The 19,603-nt window shown below is 40.2% G+C and overlaps 1 protein-coding gene across 1 annotated transcript in view; it reads left to right on the forward strand.

Annotated features, from left to right (window-relative positions):
• Positions 1-19,603, forward strand: part of ANKRD44 (ankyrin repeat domain 44) — a 272,181-nt gene that overhangs the window by 97,714 nt on the left and 154,864 nt on the right. Inside the window, exons 8-10 of the mRNA XM_042783608.1 lie at positions 929-1,141; positions 10,073-10,151; positions 15,388-15,502. Coding sequence (XP_042639542.1) covers positions 929-1,141; positions 10,073-10,151; positions 15,388-15,502 — 407 coding nt within the window. The remainder of the gene's footprint in view (positions 1-928; positions 1,142-10,072; positions 10,152-15,387; positions 15,503-19,603) is intronic.

Here is a 19,603-nt window from a genome sequence, read left to right on the forward strand (position 1 = left end):
TCTTGATGGCAGTGGGTTTGGTTTGGAGAAACACCTCAGAAGAAAGACCTGGTAATCTCCTTCAGAAAAACCAGCCATTGAAAACCCTGTGGAGCACAGTTCTATTCTGACACACATGAGGTCTCCATAAGATGGAGTTGACTCAACAGCAACTGGACTGGATCATATATATACAAACACACACATGCACACTGTGTGTGTGTGTGTGTGTGTGTGTGTGAAGTGGCCCAGAATCAGTTAGGGTTGCCCGACCTCATTCACCTTCAAATCCAGAAAAGCAGTGCAGAGCAGAAGGAGTGGTAAGAATCCAGGGCATCCCTACCCAGGAACAAAGGAGGACTGTGTTGTTCTGCTGAGATGGTGGTGTTGAAAACCCAATAGCTGGGACAGGGCTGGGCAGCAGTAGACAGCTGTGGGCTAAAGACAGACCCCAGGTGACTTCCTACGCCTGCTGCTAGAAGTTAGACCGCAGGGCAAAACCCAAAGTGCCGTTCTGAGCATAATTTGTATGACTAGGCTACGCAGCCGCTTCCACTGATGCAGCCCCCACCCTTACTCTTTATGGTCTCTGCACTCCAACCCTTGAGTTTGGGGCTCTTTTCTCATTCCCACGACTCAGTTCTCCTCTGGCCTTCTGAGGCAGCTTTACCTTTCACCCTTCATTCCTTCCTTAGTCGAAAAAAGTTTCCCTACCTCTAAGTCTTCCTCCCGGGTTTACTTTTCCTCACATTCACTTTTTGCTGATCTTTGTCTCAGGGTAAAAAGCATTTCTGGATGAGCACATGGGGGTAAATGCAGAGTGAGCCCTGAATAATTATGTTGATGGATGGACATTTCCTTTCTCTACCCACAGCCATTAGGCTTTCCTGAAAAATGGAGTAAATTGGCTCCAATGATTTTAATTGTTTTCCTTTGGACTGATTTGCAGATTGATGAAATCAACGTCTATGGAAATACTGCCCTTCACATCGCCTGCTACAATGGCCAGGATGCTGTAGTTAATGAGCTGATTGACTACGGTGCTAACGTGAACCAGCCAAACAACAACGGGTTCACCCCTTTGCATTTTGCTGCTGCCTCCACTCATGGTGCTTTGTGTCTTGAACTGCTAGTCAACAATGGGGCAGATGTTAACATTCAGGTACAAGACTCTTAGTCCCTCTCTGCATTAAATACCTTTGTGTTGAGCCTTGGTTTGTGCAAGATCAACTGCTATAAATTATGTAATGCTGTAACTTATTTAATGAATTGTAACCCTGAGGACTTTGACTCACACAGACTTTCCCTACATCAAGATACTACAGACACTTGGCTGTAGAGGATAGCTCCTGTTTCTGCAGCAGCTGGAAAGCACTGAGATTCCAACTATGTGCCCTGGGTAGTTTAGTGAATGTTCGAGAGCAAATACGGAGTCTCTGGAATGTTGACTCAGCTTAGGTTCTAATACTGAAGTGAATGTTGAGCTAATAGGGCAGAGCTGCTGAGAATTCAAAAGAAGGCCTAATCTAAGGCTACCAAGGACACGTGATTTGGTTTTAAGCTTAAGGTAGGCAGTTTGAACCCACCAGCTGCTCCACAGGAGAAAGAAGAAGTCTGCTTCCGTAAAGATTTACAGCCTTGGAAACTCTGTGGGGGTTGCTAGGAGTCATAATCGCCTCATTGGCAGTGGGTTTGGTCTGGGTTTTATGTTCTCTCTCTTTTGCGCACACATGTGCTATTTACATGCATACATACACAATCACAGTCACACATATATATCTCTTCTGTATATTGGAAAGCAATAAGCATGTATTATTTTTATACCCAGAAAAATAAATAATAAAATCCAGGTGTAATGGGACTAGAGAGGGAGATGACTGGAGGATTGTTGTTGTGTACTGTGGAGTTAATTCGGACCCATAGTGTCCCTATAGCCACCCTACAGGACAGAGTAGAACTTCTCCGTAGGGTTTACTGAGCCATAAGGAAGCAGATTACCAAGTCTTCTCTCCTGAAGAGCAATTACTAGATTTGAACCACCGACCTTTTGGTTAGTAGCTGAACACTTAACCTTTATGTTACCAGGGCTCCTTGTGTAGAAGATGACTGACAGTGAATAAAACTTATCTAGATAAAAGGTAATGAAGACAGGAGAGTGGGGGAGAGCCAACAGAAGGGAAAGAATTTGCAGGAAGAAAAGCAGCAGGTCTAAGTTGGGGCAACAGATGGGGCAATTGATGAGTGCAAGAAATGAAATCTGGCTAAGAAGGATAGTGCAGTGTAGCGGTTAAGTGTTCAGCTCTAGGCTAGCCTGCCTAGGTTCCAGTCATAGCCTAGACTTTTAGTAACCATTTAATCATAAACAACCTCTCTGTATGTCTCAGTTTGTTTATCTAAAACTGGAGAAATAATAATATCTTCTAAATGAACCTGTTGTAAGGATTACAGAACACATACATTACTTAGAACACATATTCCTTAGAAGAATATCCGCCAAGTGGTAAGGGCTTGTTAAATGATTGTTTAGATTAGGAAGAGTGTCAGGAGAAGAGTGGGCTTAGGAGGTAAAACAAATGAGTTTAGTTTTTGAGAAGCTGATTTTGAGTCTTTAGTAGAGGCATTCTGAGAAAACCAGTAGTGGATACTCTAGCCTGGGAGAGTGGTAGAGAAGAAAAGAAAGAAATAGATTGCCTCTTTCACATAGATGTGATAATTGAAACTGAAGGAAAAGATGAGATCACTGAAGGAGAGAGTGTGTATAATAGCAAGAGTAGAGGAGACAGAGGACTCTTTTCTACATGGGATGGAGGGAAGGAGGAAAAGCCAGAGAAAAGGGTGAAAGAAGAGTTAGAGAACATGGGAAAACCAGGGACATGCAATGTCTCCATGAAGGTAGAAAGCAAACAGAGATGAAAAAGTAAAATAGGTGATGAGAATTTCAGAGTTACCTATCTTGTAAGTGGAGCCTGTCCAAGGCCCTAAGAGATGGTAAGGTGATGATTTTAGGGGGCATAGAGGAGGCCAAGAAACCATGGCCCAGGGTAGGGAAAGGGTCATCACAAAGGGGTGAAGTCACAGAGGATAGTGGTGCAGGGTAGGAGGCAAACACGTGGCCAAACTGCTAATGCCCCCAAGACTTGTTGATTCCTGTTTTGCCAACTTGTTGTCTGATGGATTCACTCTGAATCCTTCCAAGGAAGGAAAGTCATTGATGTTAAAAAAAAAAAAAAAAAAGAAGAAGAAAAGAAAGAAACTCTCTTTACCAACCTCCACTTAATTCACTGGGAGCTCTGGTGGTATAATGTAGCGCCTAAGGCATTTGACTGCTAACCAGAAGGCTGGCAGTTCAAACCCACCAGCCACTCCTTGGAAGGAAGAATGAGCAATCTACTTCCACAGAGATATTGCCCTGGAAACCCAAGGAGGAGTCACTATGAGTCAGAATCGACTCAATGGCAGTGAGTTTGGTTTTTGGAGTGAGTGACTTAATTCACTGGGCCATTGGTTGCTCTCCAGGACCTCTGTAAAGCATGGTAACTGATTATCTCAGTGTACTTGATACTTGAGGCTGGAAGGCCACTTCAGACACACCTGCCTGCTTCTTCCAGTCAGTTTGGATTGGATGAGGAACTTCAACTACACATGGTTCATTGGTTTAGGGCAGCCTTCCATTTCCCAACACCCCCCCCTACACACACACCAAATGAACCTCGAAAACATAGTTACTTAATTTTATATTTTATTTTTTTCCCCTGTGGACTGCTAGTCAGGAATAGAATATAAGAAATATCATTTGTTCTGACTCTGAGTTTATGTATTATCTGATCTGTATAGATGAGATTTTGAATCAGACCTAGCCTTCTTCCTCAGTCTCCTTTCATCTTCTCTGTCTCCATCCTGATTTCTCTTTCAGTTTTTCTTACTTATTCCAGGTGCACTCTGTGGTTGTGTTATGTGTCGTTGAGTTGCACCCGACTCATAGCGACCCCTCCTTGGGTTGCCAAGGCAGTATCACTACGGAAGTAGATTGCCCAACCTTCCTTCTGAGGAGTGGCTGGTGGATTTGAACTGCCAGCCTTAGGGTTAGCAGTCAAGTGCCTTAGGCACTAAGCTACCAGAGCTCCTAGGTGCACGCTGGATATGCTAATCATCTAACTTTTCTGTAGAGCCAATCTGTCTGACTCTGGAGGTAGCTTTCCAATTGAACCTGTCACCTCTCTGTACCACATTGCTTGTGTATTTTGAAAGTATTTATAGATTGTAAAAAAACTTCTATTTAGTTCCATTTTGTGGAAAATAGTACATTGAAATGCAGCCAAAAGCCACCCACATGCTTACTTTATTTTTCTTTATTCTCAATAAAAGTGATGTATTCATGAAGCCCAGCAATTATATAAGATAGTTGGAGAGAAGAGGAATGATATGTGTTCTGTATACATTTTGCAACCTAAGGCATTTGACTGCTAACCAGAAGGCTGGCGGTTCAAACCTACCAGCCACTTCTCGGAAGGAAGGTTGGGTAATCTACTTCCATAGTGATACTGCCTTGGAATCCCACGGAGGTGTCGCTATGAGTCAGATCCAACTGGCTGTCAGTGAGTTTGTTTGTTTTGTTTTGCTTAGATTGACCTTGGCCTTGCCTTTGACTTTGTAATAGCAGTTCATTTGTGCTAAAGTAATAAAGAGACAATCATGTATAAAATAATCCATTGAAGGTTCTCTTTTAATTTGCAAGTAGAAAGACCATGAGAAATTATAAAATAATTTTTCCATCTTTGTGGTTTTTGTAGCTTCTCCTGGCCCTTTTTGCAGACATTTAAAGTAAGTGCTAAAGTAGACACTAAAGACATAGCCATCCGTGTTGGATATATCTTAGAAAGTTAGATTCAGAAATTACTGTTGCCAGGTTGCCTACCTCCTGGTCACTAACATTAGCCTGCCGTGGTCTCAATTCTTTTCTGTCTTTGGAACCTTAGGTCATTTCCCCCTAGGCAACTGGACTGACGCCTGTGACCTCTCTGCCAAAGTGGACCAGCTTTCTTCTTTGTAGGTTCCAGGACCAAATTATGGAACAGATCACATTGCCGAGGTGGAAGGTGAAAACTAGAATAGGCAAGAGTGACAGTGACGGGGATATGGCTGTTGAAACTTTAGGGAGAAAGTGCCAAAAAGGAATTGAACATGTGAGTCATCCACATACCTTTTCTGGCTTTAGAACCACCAAAACAAACAAATTGTATTATGTATTTTTTTTTTTTCTCCAACCAGAATTTTAGATGGCTCTTCCATTGAATTAGGGCATTCTTACTAGGTTTCTGATTGTATTTGACTTCCCAGGCTGGCCTTAGTGTTATTCCCTTTGTGGTTTTATTGCCCTCAGTGGAGTTGCATGACTACAGGAGAGGCTATGCCAAAGAAAATACAGTGTTTTCAAGTTCCTAGGAAATGATGATGTCTGTAAGTTTAGAGGCTTGTGGGGTATTATAGGAAGAAGAAAGAAGACATTAGGAGTGGGAGAAAAGAATGAAAGGATTGCTGAGGAGAAGGGTGTCAAGGAAATAGAAATAATCCTTTATGTCCAAAAATTAAGCTTTTTTGGACAATACTGAATTCTGCCCTGGAAGATTACTATTATTTGTCACAAAATACTCGTCATCGTTATTAGTTTATGACTTGTTGTTGTTGTCATGTGCCATCAAATCAGACCTGACTCTAGCGACCCCTCCTTGGGTTTCCAAGGCAGTATCACTACGGAAGTAGATTGTGCAACCTTCCTTCTGAGGAGTGGCTGGTGGGTTTGAACCACCAGCCTTCTGGTTAGCAGTCAAGTGCCTTAGACACTATGCCACCAGGGCTCCTCTTTATGACTTAAGTATACCTAAATCAGTAGAAGAGCTGCTTGCTTAATTAAGCTAATTATTAAAACAAACACAAAACTAAACCCACTGCTGTCAAGTCATATCTGATTCGTAGCAACCCCTCCTTGGGTTTCCGAGGTGGTATCACTATGGAAGTAGATTGCCCACCCTTCCTTCTGAGGAGTGGCTGGTTGGTTTGAACCGCCAGCCTTCTGCTTAGCAGTCAAATGCCTTAGGCACTATGCCACCAGAGCTAATTATTAAAATAACAAAGTTTCCAAAGCCCTAAATCTGATAGAAAAGTGTATCAAGAAATTGGCAGGAGTCAATTTAGAAGTCAAATTTAGGAGTCAAATTAAGAAAAAAAATGAAAGCAAAGCTTTGAATAGATGGAAGAATTAATCATGTCCTATTTTTTTTTCAGAATGCTTGGATTAGGCTTGTTTTGTCTTTGTCTGAAGTATGAACAGCAGCAGCAACAGCAAGTCTCCTTGTACGCAGAATTCCTCAGGCAGATAATGAAACTCAGTAGGATCCCCAGTCTCAACCTGAATATTCTGAGTTCTAACTTTTAAAGACTAAGTGAAAAGTATTATCCTTTTGACCTTCATTGGTTTTCAGTGGCTTTTTGAAATAATGACCTTCCTTTACACCTGTGCCATGTAAACAAACAAGCTGCCAGAAAATGGCTGGCATGATACTCGTGCTATGCTATGTTTTCTGTCCCCACCTCATACTACCCCTTTCCCTAAGGGAAAAAGTCATTTAAGGCCTGGACTCAGTAATGGATGTTCCTAGGAAAAGCTCTGCAAGGACAGATCTGAAGCAAACAGAACCACTGGCTTCCTACCCATTCATCACATCTTACCTAACTTTCCCCGTCTCCCGTTGCCACTGAGTCCATTCCAACTCACAGAACCCCATAGGACAGAGTAGAACTGCCCCAGGGAGTCCAAGACTGCAATCTTTGTGGAAGCATACTGCCACAGCTTTCTACCGTGGAGCGGCTGATAGATTTGAACCACCGATCTTTGGGTTAGCAGCCAAGTACTTAACCACTGTACCAGCAGGACTGCCTTTACCTAACTTTGTTGTTGTTGTTGGGTGCTGTCAAGTCAGTTGTGATTCATAGCAACTCTGTGTACAATAGAACGAAACAGCACCCAGTTCTGCACCATCTTCACAGTCACTGCTGTTTGAGCCTATTTTTGTAGCCACTGTGTCAGTCCATCCCATGAAGGGTCTTCCTCTTTTTCGCTGACCTTCTACCTTACCAAGTATGATGTCCCTCTCCAGGGACCGGTGCCTTTTGATACCATTTGTAAACTATGTGAGACAAGGTCATCTTTATTCATATTTGTCATCTTTATTTATTTGTCCTTTTGCCAAAGGCACAAGCACTCTAGGACAGGAGTTATGGTATTTGCTGTCCCTGAAATGGGACCAGTTGACAAGCTACACTACTAGACACAGGTTATTTCTGCTTTGGCTCTCTGCCTGCAGTTTAAGTAGTTTCTGTCAGCTTTGGAAGAACCCTGATGGCACAGTAGTTAAGCGCTCAGCTCCTAACCAAAAATTCAATTGTTTGAACCCACCAGCCACTCAGCAGGAAAAAGATACGGTATTGTGCTTCTGTAAAGATTTACTTGGAAACTCTATGGGACAGTTCTGTGTAGAGTAGCTATGAGTTGGAATGGCCTTGAAGGCAGTGGGTTTAGTTTGGTTTTTCAGGCTGGTGATTACTCCTTGATAGAAGCCTTGAAGATCTTTTTTAGACATGGAAAAGTGCTTAGTTAAACATTATAAAGATGTATCTAAATACTGAAGTATTTATCACTTTACATATATTTAACCAAATGCTAATTACTTATATTTTCATATTCACTTGAAGAGACCATACTGGAACAAAATTTAAAGAAATAGCACCACCTAGGGACAAGTTAATGTCAACTCTGTCATTTCTCCTTTCTCTCTGCTTACCAAAGTTTTGGACGGACATCACTTTTTTATTGGAGGTGGCATGTTTTAAATCTTTATTACAAGGTCACTCCTAGGCTTGTCAGTCCTTTAAGTTGTCTAGAGTTATGGCAGCCAAGATCAATTTCTGGAGTCAAATAAGTTTTAGGAACTTTCTCCCCTGTGTGTCTATGGTCTATAGTGACACTTTACCTCATTCTCTTGATTGCTGATCCCTTTCCTGTAAAAAATATTTCTAGTAAAGCTTAAACTTACTTCCATCCTCCTTTCTCAATATTTTCTGATTCAAGTGATAATCTTGTAAGATGGAAAGAAGATCTTATGACTTTATTTCCATCTACCCAAGAACTCTTAACTACAATGATTTTTTTTTTTCAATCAGGATGCAGTTTCCACTCTGATTATTTTCTCCCTCAGCATTGTTGTTGTTGTTGTTATTTGCCGTCGAGTCAGCCCCGACTCATAGCGTCCTCCTTGGGTTTCCAAGGCAGTATCATTACGGAAGTAGGATTGCCCAACTTTCCTTCCGAGGAGTGGGTTTGAACCGCCAGCCTTCTGGTTAGCAATCAAGCCTTAGGCACTATGCTACCAGAGCTCCCTCAGCATAGAGTGTGCATAATTACTTTCTCTCTTTTTAAGGAATAGACTTACTGGGTATAATAAAAATTCTTCTGTTAAAATCTTGTGGTTTTTTAGTTATGTAAGCCCAAAGTCTAAAGCATTGGATCTTAAATCTTAGTGTGCTTTGTTTATTAGGAATGGGGACTCCATTGCCCTAATTCTGATTCAGTAGGTTTGAGTGAAGGCCCAGGAATTCCTATTTCTAACAAGAATCTCAAACGATTCAGAAGTAGATGGTCTTGGCCAAAATACTTATTTAAATGGTTTATTTGTTTTCCATTGTGGATTTTTTTTAAATTAATTTTTATTGTGGGTTTTTTTTTAAAGCAAAGAATCATTTTTAAGCACAAGTATATGTATAGGTTTCTGCACAAAATTGAACTTTCATTTTTGAAAACTCATTTTAAACCTCAGACTTAGAGAAATGTCTCTCCTGAGGCTTAGAGATACAACAGCATTGCATGGATTTTTTTTTTTTTTTTTTAAATAATACTTGAATGGAAGAATATACTGTGTTGGGGATATTTTTGGTCTAAATTAACAGTAATATTTTCTTTTGGATGGCACCACTTTGAGAATAAATCATGTAAATGACTATTTCTTAATTAAACATGCAGAACTTTGGTACTTAGCATAAAATTTTAATAAGTATTGTATAGTGTTGATCAATATATATATTCTGTACATTTTCCATGTTTCAGCTTAATCTGTCATAATTAATCTACTTTATGTCTTGAATAATAAAGACATGTTGTTGTTGTTGTTGTTATGTGCCGTCGAGTCAAACCCGACTCATAGCAACCCCTCCTTGGGTTTCTGAGGCAGTATCACTATGGAAGTAGGATTGCCCAACCTTCCTTCCGAGGAGTGGCTGGTGGGTTGGAACCGCCAGCCATCTGGTTAGCAGGCAAGTGTCTTAGCCACTATGCTACCAGAGCTCCCAATAAAGACATGGCAAGGACTTTTATGTTTTGAATAAATTCAGCACCCATTACCAGCTGTTGATTAAAGTAGCAGTTTGCTGACTGGTTTGCATGCCTTAATCCTGTAATTTCTAATGAAGTAAGTGAAACAAGAGTTTCTCTTTTGGAACAATCCAAATTGTTGTTTTTCTATAGAATTAGCATTTAGGGAATGGCGTGGTTTCCAAGTCAGTTGTTGAGGTTTGTAGTGATTTATGGCAATTTAGTCAAACTTAGGTCACACAGGGCCATGAAAGTTAACACATCATTTGTCTTTCTTATGTACTGTAGACAAAGGCTGAACATAAGACCTGGAAGAAAACTTTCTTCATCAGCAGGTAGATCACAGGAGAGGGCAAAAGTCTTGGATGATTGTTTCAGTTTGTAGTAGAGTCGGATAAAAATTGTCAGTGCAGTTAGAAATTTCCAATTTCTTCTCCAAAGCAATTTTCACTTCTCCAGGCTTCTTAAAAATGTGATGTTATGCAAGATTTTGGGAAATTATATACATTATACCTTTATTTTTGAGATCATGTATACTATACCTATTACCTTTTATAATATTTATTCATATGTATTTTATTCAATTGGTGTTTTCAGGGCATTGCCAACAATATCCATGAAGATGTTTCATTAACACCTCCATTGTTTCTCTCTCTCCCTCATCTTTTTTAGAGTAAAGATGGCAAAAGTCCATTGCACATGACAGCTGTCCATGGCAGGTTCACACGGTCACAAACTCTCATTCAGAATGGTAAGAGAGATTCTTCAACTGTGTCATTATTTGAACAGTTTCCTGATTTGACTAAGTTTGGCTGTCAGTCATCTGAACATAAAAAGTGATACCTTGTTTTGGAGTTTGAGAAAGCAAGGCTTTATACCATCCTTGGAGTACCTCGTTAAGGGCTCTTCAGCAGACGCATCAACACCATCCATCTTAGTAGTGAGAATATGAAGCCACTACATTTCATACTAGTTCCCAGTTAGGCAAAGAACAGGTGAGCTTTGAAGCTGGAAATGATATATAGACTCAAGATCTTATGCTTTTTACTCTGAAACTAACAAAGGTAAGTAGCATTGATTTTCTAGCAGCAAATCTGAATTATTTTTGGATTTTAGAATTTACCATAGTTCCCTGAGTAAAAACTCATGAAGCTACTTGGGCAAAGATAGGAAAAGTGAGGTGACTCAGAAGAAAAGAAGGTAAATACATGACATACAGGGTCATAAAATCACAGGCTTGACAGAGACCTTGGAAAGTCACATAATTAGTAGTTGTCCAGGCTCTGTTGTGTACAACAAAGGTGTACAGTACTTGCACCATTGGGTTGTCTCCATGGCCACACTAGGGAGTGTCTCTTCACAGTATGGGTCACATTGCCCTTAGGTAGTTATGGCTAGCATCTCTGAGTGGGTTGACCTTAGCAACAAAACTTCTGTTATCTTAGCAAATCTTAGAGACAGTAAAAAAATCTGGTTTAGTCCAGATTTCATGCTGACATTCCAGGCCAATTCAGCAGTTCCAAAACAACCTTTAACTGACCCACATTTCTGCTTCTCAAAATTGTAATGTTAGTCAATTTTCACGGACCTGTCTTTTTGTCATCTATAAAAATTTTGGACGACGTATACTTGAATTGTTAGTGGCACTAACTTATGTCTTAGCCACTCAAGTCATAAAACCAAAAAGTCATTTGACATTTGGATGGAAGACCAGCCAGTAAAATTATGCTTGGAAAGCAAAAATATCTGCAGCAAAGCAAAGGAAATTTATAAGCATGTCAGTGAAGCTATAGGGAGAAGGAAATCCTAACAAATTTCCAATGAGCCAAGGAAGGCAAAGTGGAAATTAACTGCATGTCACATGTTATTTCTAATTTGGAGTATGTGGCATGTTTTAGCATTCATTGCATTGAAAGGGCCACTTTAATTGTAAATAAAGGAGGTACCCTATTCTCTCCCTTTTGAGCCCTTTCCTTATCCTACTGTATTTGTCAACCACTTTTTAGAAACAGTATTCATTCCCTTAAACACAAACAAAGCCAGGAAGATATTTGGCATCCTTTTCTTTTTTTTTTAATTTAATGTGATTTAATCAATGGAATGTAGCTCCGTGGAATAAAAAGCTTTATCTCCTGTTAATTTCAAGCACCAGTGACCAGATTAGAGAGAGAACAATTTTTCACCTTGTAGATGCTGCCTTCCTACAGGTTCAGCCTTGTATGCCAGACTATGCTGTCCATTCCCTCGAGTCAAGATCGTGACCCACCTTCCCTCTGTCATGCAAGTGTGCTTACAACAGCCCCAGGAGGTTGCTGGACTTCCATGCCCTCCCCTCGGCATTCTTGCTAGATTTTGAGTTGGGCCTAGGCTTGGAAGAGATCCTGTTTCTTCTCTTCCGTGATCAAAGTGCTTTATTTTTGAAGCTGCTTTATCCATGACTGGCCTGACATCTTGCTTGTGAATTAGGTGTGACCCAGGGGCCTGAATTAATAAAGACATAATGTCTATAAGATGTGTTGTTGTTGTTGTTGTTATGTGCTGAGTCGGACCTGACTCATAGCGACCACTCCTTGGGTTTCTGAGGCAGTATCACTACGGAAGTAGATTGCCCAACCTTCTTTCCAAGGAGTGGCCGGTGGGTTTGAACTGCCAGCCTTCTGGTTAGCAGTCGAGTGCCTTAGGCACTATGCTACCAGAGCTCCTCTATAAGATGTAGACTATCATATATAATGACAAAGCTAATACTTGTTTTCACAAAGTGTTAGGAAACCATGGGGAAACTGAGGCAGAGAGGTGATCATTTGTATCAGGACACATGGCTGTAACAGGGTATTCAAGCAATGTAGCATCAGAGACTGAACCAATCCACAATAAATGTGTTCTCTGGAAAAACGATGTGTTAAAAAATTATTTTAAACTTGAATTCTATTTACTCTAAGAGTCGCTTATATTTGGAAGACAATTATCCTTGTAAAAGGATGATGTTTTCTTCTCTCTGTTGACAGTTTTCTGTATTCCTTATACATATGAGAACTGCAAGTTCCTACATTTGACATTTCTTAAAATGCCCTTGGGGAAAAGAATAGGAAGCTCTTTTCTTTCCTCTTCTTTGTTGGCTTCCTTCTGGGGAAAATTCTGTGCTCTTGCCCAGACCCTCCCTTCTCCAGAGGCTCACACCCCCAGGGCCTGAGGTGAGCCCTCACCCCCAGGGCCTGAGGTGAGCCCTCAGAGTGGGTCACCACAGAACAGGAGCTGCTCTGTCTTTCAGGATCCCAAACACCAGGACCACATGGGAACATTGGTTGGCTCCCGGAGCCAGCTGAACACATGCAGCTGAGAAATAGTCTTTGTATTTAGTTATTCATTTGCTTGTTAATTTGCTCTGGTATTTAGACTTCATATGTATTTCTCTGCTTCCCTGATTTACCACCGGTCAGGATTATTAGTAATTGTTCATAGTAACTTTGTTTTTCAGGATAGCTTTGGTAAGACAATCTTTAAGAAATGAATTTAAAAAAAAAAAAAACCTTTTATTTTTCAGTTAGTAAGGAAAGACTTCTGGTGTTATATCACTTATTTTGTTGTCTAAGGCTGTGTTATCAGAGCCAGGGAGAGAACGGAACTGAACAAAGAAACAATAGAATATCAGCAGGCCTCTGATATTTCATCCTGCCATTTGCAGTAGGCAGCTGTCTTAGATTCTGTCTAGCAGGTTCCAGAAGTTCAAAAGTGGCATATTCTTCACAGAAGCTTCAAAAATAAATGCTCTGGAAAGGAAGAGTTAAGTGGTAGGTTAGGGTGACTCAGTGTGAGATTTTTGACCTTTTGACTCACAATCTTTCCAAAGCAACTTAATAAGATGACCATTCTTGTTTGTGCAATGAAAACCTATTTCAGATGGATGCTTAGATAATGCTGCATATATTAGCCTCACTTACGTGCCCTGTATACTCTGAAATTCACAAAAGTTTCTTTTCCTCACCAATTATCAATTACCAACATTTAACTTATATTTAACTTATATTTAAAATGCAATATTTAATTTGCATTTTAAACAAGTCAAAGTTTCTCAAGTGAAGTGACTATAAAATAGAAATTCACTCATCTAGAGGCCCTACTTCAATATAAAATAGACTTCAAATAATATATAAATGGTTTCTTTTTGATTTCTCTACCAAGTTATGATATTTTTCTGAGGTATATTTTAGTTGGCAACAATAGCATATGTAAAAGATAATCATCTATGTTCTGAAGTTTTAAATTGCCTCAGGAAATGATAGCTACAGCAAAAAACTTGCTCAGGCCCTGTTCTGCCCTTCTCAATGTTTCTCACACTTCTTTTTGCTACCAATTTTTGACATATTTGAGGCTCACAAATGTGGAGGTCCTAACACTTACTAAGAAAGTTTTGGTGGCTCTTGGCTGTGAAGGATGTGGAGTGACATAGTGCTTGTTCAGGGCAAAGGTTTTTCTGAAGTCTGAGGACATGTGCTCCTCACCTTCATGGGTCAAGTCCTTGAGTGGGCCTTTGAGGCCCACCATGGTGGGCAATTCTTAGGCAGATACATATTCCCTGGATTACTCTAAGGTACCAATAGTTTCTGCCTGTCCCGAAGGCTACCACCAGGTTATAAAAATGAATTGCTTTAATTTGGCTTCTAATAAGTTCAGGGGGAGCTCTGGTAGCATAGTGGTTAAGACGCTTGCCTGCTAACCAGATGGCTGGTGGTTCAAACCCACCAGCCACTCCTCGGAAGGAAGGTTGGGCAATCCTACTTCCGTAGTAATACTGCCTCGGAAACCCAAGGAGGGGTCGCTATGAGTCGGGGCCGACTCAACGGCACATAACAACAACAACAACAACAACAATAAGTTCAGGGCACAGTGAGCTAATTTTTTCCTTGAATCCCTCAAACTCACTGCCATTGAGTCAATTCTGACTCATAGTGACTCCCATTGGGTTTTCAAGGCTGCAAATCATTACAGAAGCAGACTACCCCACCTTTCTTCCATGGAACGGCTGGTAGGTTCAACCTCGACCTTTTGGTTAGCAGTCATACGCCTTAACCACTACACCACCAGAGCTCCTTGAGTCCCTAGAAGATCACAAAAACTACTTTTATTTTATTGTCTTCTTTGATTATAAAATTAGTTCCAGCTCACTGTAAAAGAAAATTAAATCATGAAAAAGATTCCCCTTGATTGCTACCATGTGTCTCTATCCCAAGAGTTTCTATCGACAGTTTGATGTAACTTACAGATTTATATATATTACAGAAAGGATCAAAGTATCTTTTTTCAAACAACTGATTTTCAAAATAACTGTACTTAGAGGCAAAAATTTAAGGAAAGATTAGTAACTGTTCAAGTTGCAATTTATATTTCCCATCAAAGTGAAAAAGAGATTACCTTTTTGTAAGTAGCTATTCAATTGCAAACACCAAATGTAAAAACTTACTGGTAGCAAATTGACTGATTTTTCAAGTCAAACTCTACATGCAGAACTTTTGGCTATACAGTGAAGCATCTTAAATCCCATGTAAACGTGTGTGCTCATTTCAGTTTTTGAAATATTTGCTCTCCTGCAAAGCCCACATACTTTTGGTAATTATTTCATCCTGTAGCAAAGTCTTACTTACTAACCCTGTGTTTTACCAATCCTCCTGGCTAGAAAAAATAAAAAGTTGTTTGCTGAACATAAATCTCAGGGAGTTGGTAGTCAAACAGCAAACCAATGGTAGGATTCATTAGAATGAAGGTCTGTTCAGCAGGGTTATGGCCTGGAAGTTATATAATATATATATACAATAATATTAATTCAGATGGTGACTAGTTCCCTTCAAAAGCACTGTTGAACTTCAGGCAGAGATGAACACTTATGTGGAAAAGAAATCAACATTTGGTCAGCATGAATGACTAGCACAGAAATGTAGTGTGTGAATCAACTTGAATTCTTGTGTTATCCTGTATTAAAATGTCTCTTTTAGGAGGTGAAATTGACTGTGTGGATAAGGATGGCAACACCCCTCTCCACGTGGCTGCAAGATATGGTCATGAGCTTTTGATTAACACCTTAATAACCAGCGGAGCTGACACAGCCAAGTAGGTGCCCGCAAAAACACGGGAGAATAATTGCCATGTGTGGGAATCATGCCAAATGGACTCTGTCCTGCAGTAGATAGTTCCCATTTATTCAGGTTCAGGTGAATCTGCACCATTGCACTAACCACAAATTACATTTGAAATAAATGATGTGACTTTTAATGATTTTATTTTTCAGCTACATAAGGTTGAGGCCTGTTTCAGTGGTTTTACTTATTATAATCTTACTATTAAACTATATTTCTAATTCTGCTTTCTAATATTCTTTTGCTCTTTCAGTGTTGGTTAAGCAGGAAAAAGAAACATAATTGAGCAAATTCAGAATTTATTCTGGGTGCTTGCTTAGTTTTAATGATAGCTATAAGGTAGCAATTAAGTAAATTACTACATTGGAGAGGGGGCCCTAACCTCATTTTGTGCTTAAATTCAAGAAGAGTATATAAAGCGTCTGTAATGATCTTTCAATTCTGAGTATTATGGGGGGAATTCAGAAGAAGTAAATTGCTTGGGTAGTACCTTCAAGTAACTTATAATAATTTTGTTGGGGCCCACAGCCCATTTAAGACAAAGAACCATGCAGGACAGTACAGTGAAACCTGTGAGAGCTGGAACTGAACAGGACTGCCTTGTTTTTCCTGGTCTTGCAAGTTTTCTACCTTTGACAGGTTACAGTCTTACCACTTTTCTACCATTCTCTATTAGTGGGAGGTTTTTGCATTTTCCTTCTCTGAGAGGTTTCTGCTTTACACATTCCAACATTCACAGGCTTAGCTGTATATAATAAAGTTCTAAATGAAACATGGCTTAAGTGGCAGTTATTGGAGACAATATATGCCATAGAATGTAGACAGAAAAGAGAGCTCAAAGATGGCCAGCATTTTCTGAAAAGCTTCAAGGAGAAGTTAAGTCTTAAACAGGCTTTGAAGCATGAGAATTATTTGAGTAGAGCAGAGGGTGGCAGACATCTCAAGGATACAGGAAATCAGCAACAAAAGATGAAAATAGTACACCTCACTGGAGAGCTTGGCCTGACAGAGTCAAGGGTGTGTTATAGTGCTGGGCTCTGTCCAGAGACAGTGTAGGGTTGGGAGCACCACCTGCACTCTAGTCCATGCTGTCTCACTTATGAGCTGTGTGACTTTGAGCCCACTCCCCATCTCTCTGACCTCACTGTCCTCCTCTGATAAATGGGAATAATAATAATTCCTACCATAGGTTTCTTATGCAGATTAAATGATTTAATTACAAGTAAAGCACTTGATATATAGTCAGATGGCTATGAGTTAAATCGATATATCAGCTAATTATTAAATAAAATAATTCATATAAAGCTCTTTGAACAGTGTCTAGCACATAGTAAGATATCAGTAAATGTTCATTATAATTTTATTGCTTAATAATAGGTAGTAGAATAAAATCAAAGAGAGATTTAAATGCCTGAATGAAGAGTTTAGCCTTGATCACTGTGGGTAATAATCATTGAAATTTGAGGAGAAGAATAATATGAGGGCAGTGTAATATTATTCATTGAATGTTATGCAACAGAATTAAAAATCCTGCCCAAGAATGATCCAAAATTTAAATGGTCTGGGGAGGCTGTGATGGGGTCGTATTTAAAATCAGGGTTTGGAGTGAATTATATGGAGGATCTTGGGATATGTGTAGTATATAATTATCTACCATCATCAGTTCAACATTAAGTTGAGCTAAGTTCCAGTTAACTTCTGGGCTCCCAGACAAGTGGTGGAAATAAGAACAGCAGCAAATGAATGAAATCCTGTGGGATATGTTGGAGGTTTCAACTAGGCTTTGGATGCAGAGTTAGGGAAGTTCTGATCCTCTGGGCTCCCCACAAAAGGTGACATTTCAGCAAAGGGAAGGATGATAGGAGTTTATCAAGTGGACGAGAACTGTTTGATGTGGAAGATAGTGAAGCAAGGAAAGACATTCAAGGAAGAGGGAAGAGCATTTATAAAGACATAAATGTGAATGTATTAGGTGAGTGGAGAGGAATGAGGTGGAAAGATGGGAAGGCCACATCTGGAAAGACCTTGCCTGTGCTGCTAAGGTGTCGGAATTGCATTATTAGGCATTTAGAAGCTGTTCAAGAATATAAATGGATATAAGGTAGGTTGTGTCAAATGATCCCATTTGTATGTAAGAAATGTTGTTCTAATAGTCGTCCAGACAACTTGGAGGCAGCCCAGACTAGAAACATTGGCAGCCCATTGCAAATGTCTGGGGAAGAAAAGATGAGGGCTTTGGCTAAGGCTGAGGCTGTGGGCCAATAGAATTGGAGAATGCTGACACAATAGTACCAGCAGTGAGGACTCTCCTTTCAGAGGAGAAAGGAATCTGCTCAAACCCAAGGAGCTTTTTGACTGAGATGTTGCAGGTTAAAAGAAGCAGCTCAGTGTTGTGGTAAGAGCAGTAGACTAGCGTTCAGGAGGCTCTCACCAAGTTTTGGAGTTCCCACCAGACCAAAGCCATGGATCATAAATTTTCACATGTTAATATTATCAGTGATATTTTTCTTTCAATTCTAGGCTACTTGGGGAGTTTCAAATAACCATGACTTTTCCAGATTTGAATATATTTTAGAGATAAAAATAAACTGGGCCCAGTAAGTTCTTTCTTCAGTCAGCTCAGAATTCATTTTGCCTTCAGTTATACAAAGTACATCAACTGGCACAAATGCCTTAGAAAAAGCATTGTTGCTCAAGTAGCCTTTCCTTCCATTGGCTTTACTATAACCTGGGCACAGCAATGAGGGAAATATTGTCTCAATCCCAAAGAGCCACGTTTGCTTTCTTTTATCACAACAGATCTGGGGATAAGACATGCCTCCTCCAGTAACAAGGGCTCATTAAGGCAGTGATCAAGTGTGTGTGTTTATGTTGAGGACAGTGCTGTGACAAGGGAAACCAACTTATGGAGAAAAATATCCAAACAAGAGGGAAGGTTGCAGGAGATTAAATTTGTTAAATTACCCTGCCCCTAGAAAAGCAGTTTCCTGGGCTCCTTGTGGGAGCTCTGGTAGCGTAGTGCCTAAGGCATTTAACTGCTAACCAGAAGGCTGGCAGTTCAAACTCACAAGCCACTCCTCGGAAGGAAGATTGGTCAATCTACTTCCATAGTGATACTGCCTCAGAAACCCAAGGAAGGGTCGCTATGAGTCAGATCCAACTTGATGGCAGTGAGTTTGATTTTTTGGTTTTGGGCTCCTTGTAGGTTTAGGTGTTGAGTAGCTTATTGAAGAGGGACCAACAAATAGTGTTTATGAAAATAGCCATCTTCATTCGTAAATAATTACCCACTGCTGTTGAGTCAGATCCAACTCATAGCAACCCCTCCTTGGGTTTCCGAGGCAGTATCACTATGGAAGTAGATTGCCCAACCTTCCTTCCAAGGAGTGGCTGGTGGGTTCGTACCATCAGGCTTCTGGTTAGCAGTCAAGCACCTTAGGCACTATGCCACCAGAGCTCCTCATAAATAGGATATATTTAAAAAGATCTATCCATGACAATCTCTATTGTCACATAGAATCTTATCCTTATGAATTTATTAAAATCTTATTTTCCAGCCTTGCTTGAAATGTTCTTTGTTATTCTTTTTGCCTCTCTGAACTTAAGTCAGAGCACTTTCTGGAACTTGGCTCAGTGCTCATGCAGCTTCATGTGGTATCAAAGCTCTTGTGGGTTTTCATCTTTAGCTTTCTTTCGTTTGGCTCTAGGATTTTAGTTTGTCTTTTACCTTACCAGTACTGCTCTGACTTCTTTGTCTGCCTCAACTAGAGGAGAATTAGGGGTATTGTTGGTGTGTGGGTAATTAGGCCTGACAATTATTTATTTATTTTTATTGTGATTAGGGTGAACATTTACAGAGTATATTCACTTTCCATATAGCAGTTCACATACACTTTGTCTCATCACATTGACCACAATTTACCACAATGCAACAGTTCCTCTCCCACTTCCTCCCCATAGTTACCTCTTCCTGGTGTCTATCCCTCCATGTCCTACTGCCCCCTGAGCTGTCTCCCTGTGCATAAGCAGCCCTTGTTTCTCCCATGATTGTTCTCTCCAAGGAGTGTATCTACCT

The sequence above is a fragment of the Orycteropus afer genome, unplaced genomic scaffold, assembly GCF_000298275.1.
Source record: "Orycteropus afer afer isolate SDZICR_OR568_19922 unplaced genomic scaffold, OryAfe1.0 scaffold00002, whole genome shotgun sequence".
Taxonomy (NCBI): domain Eukaryota; kingdom Metazoa; phylum Chordata; class Mammalia; order Tubulidentata; family Orycteropodidae; genus Orycteropus; species Orycteropus afer.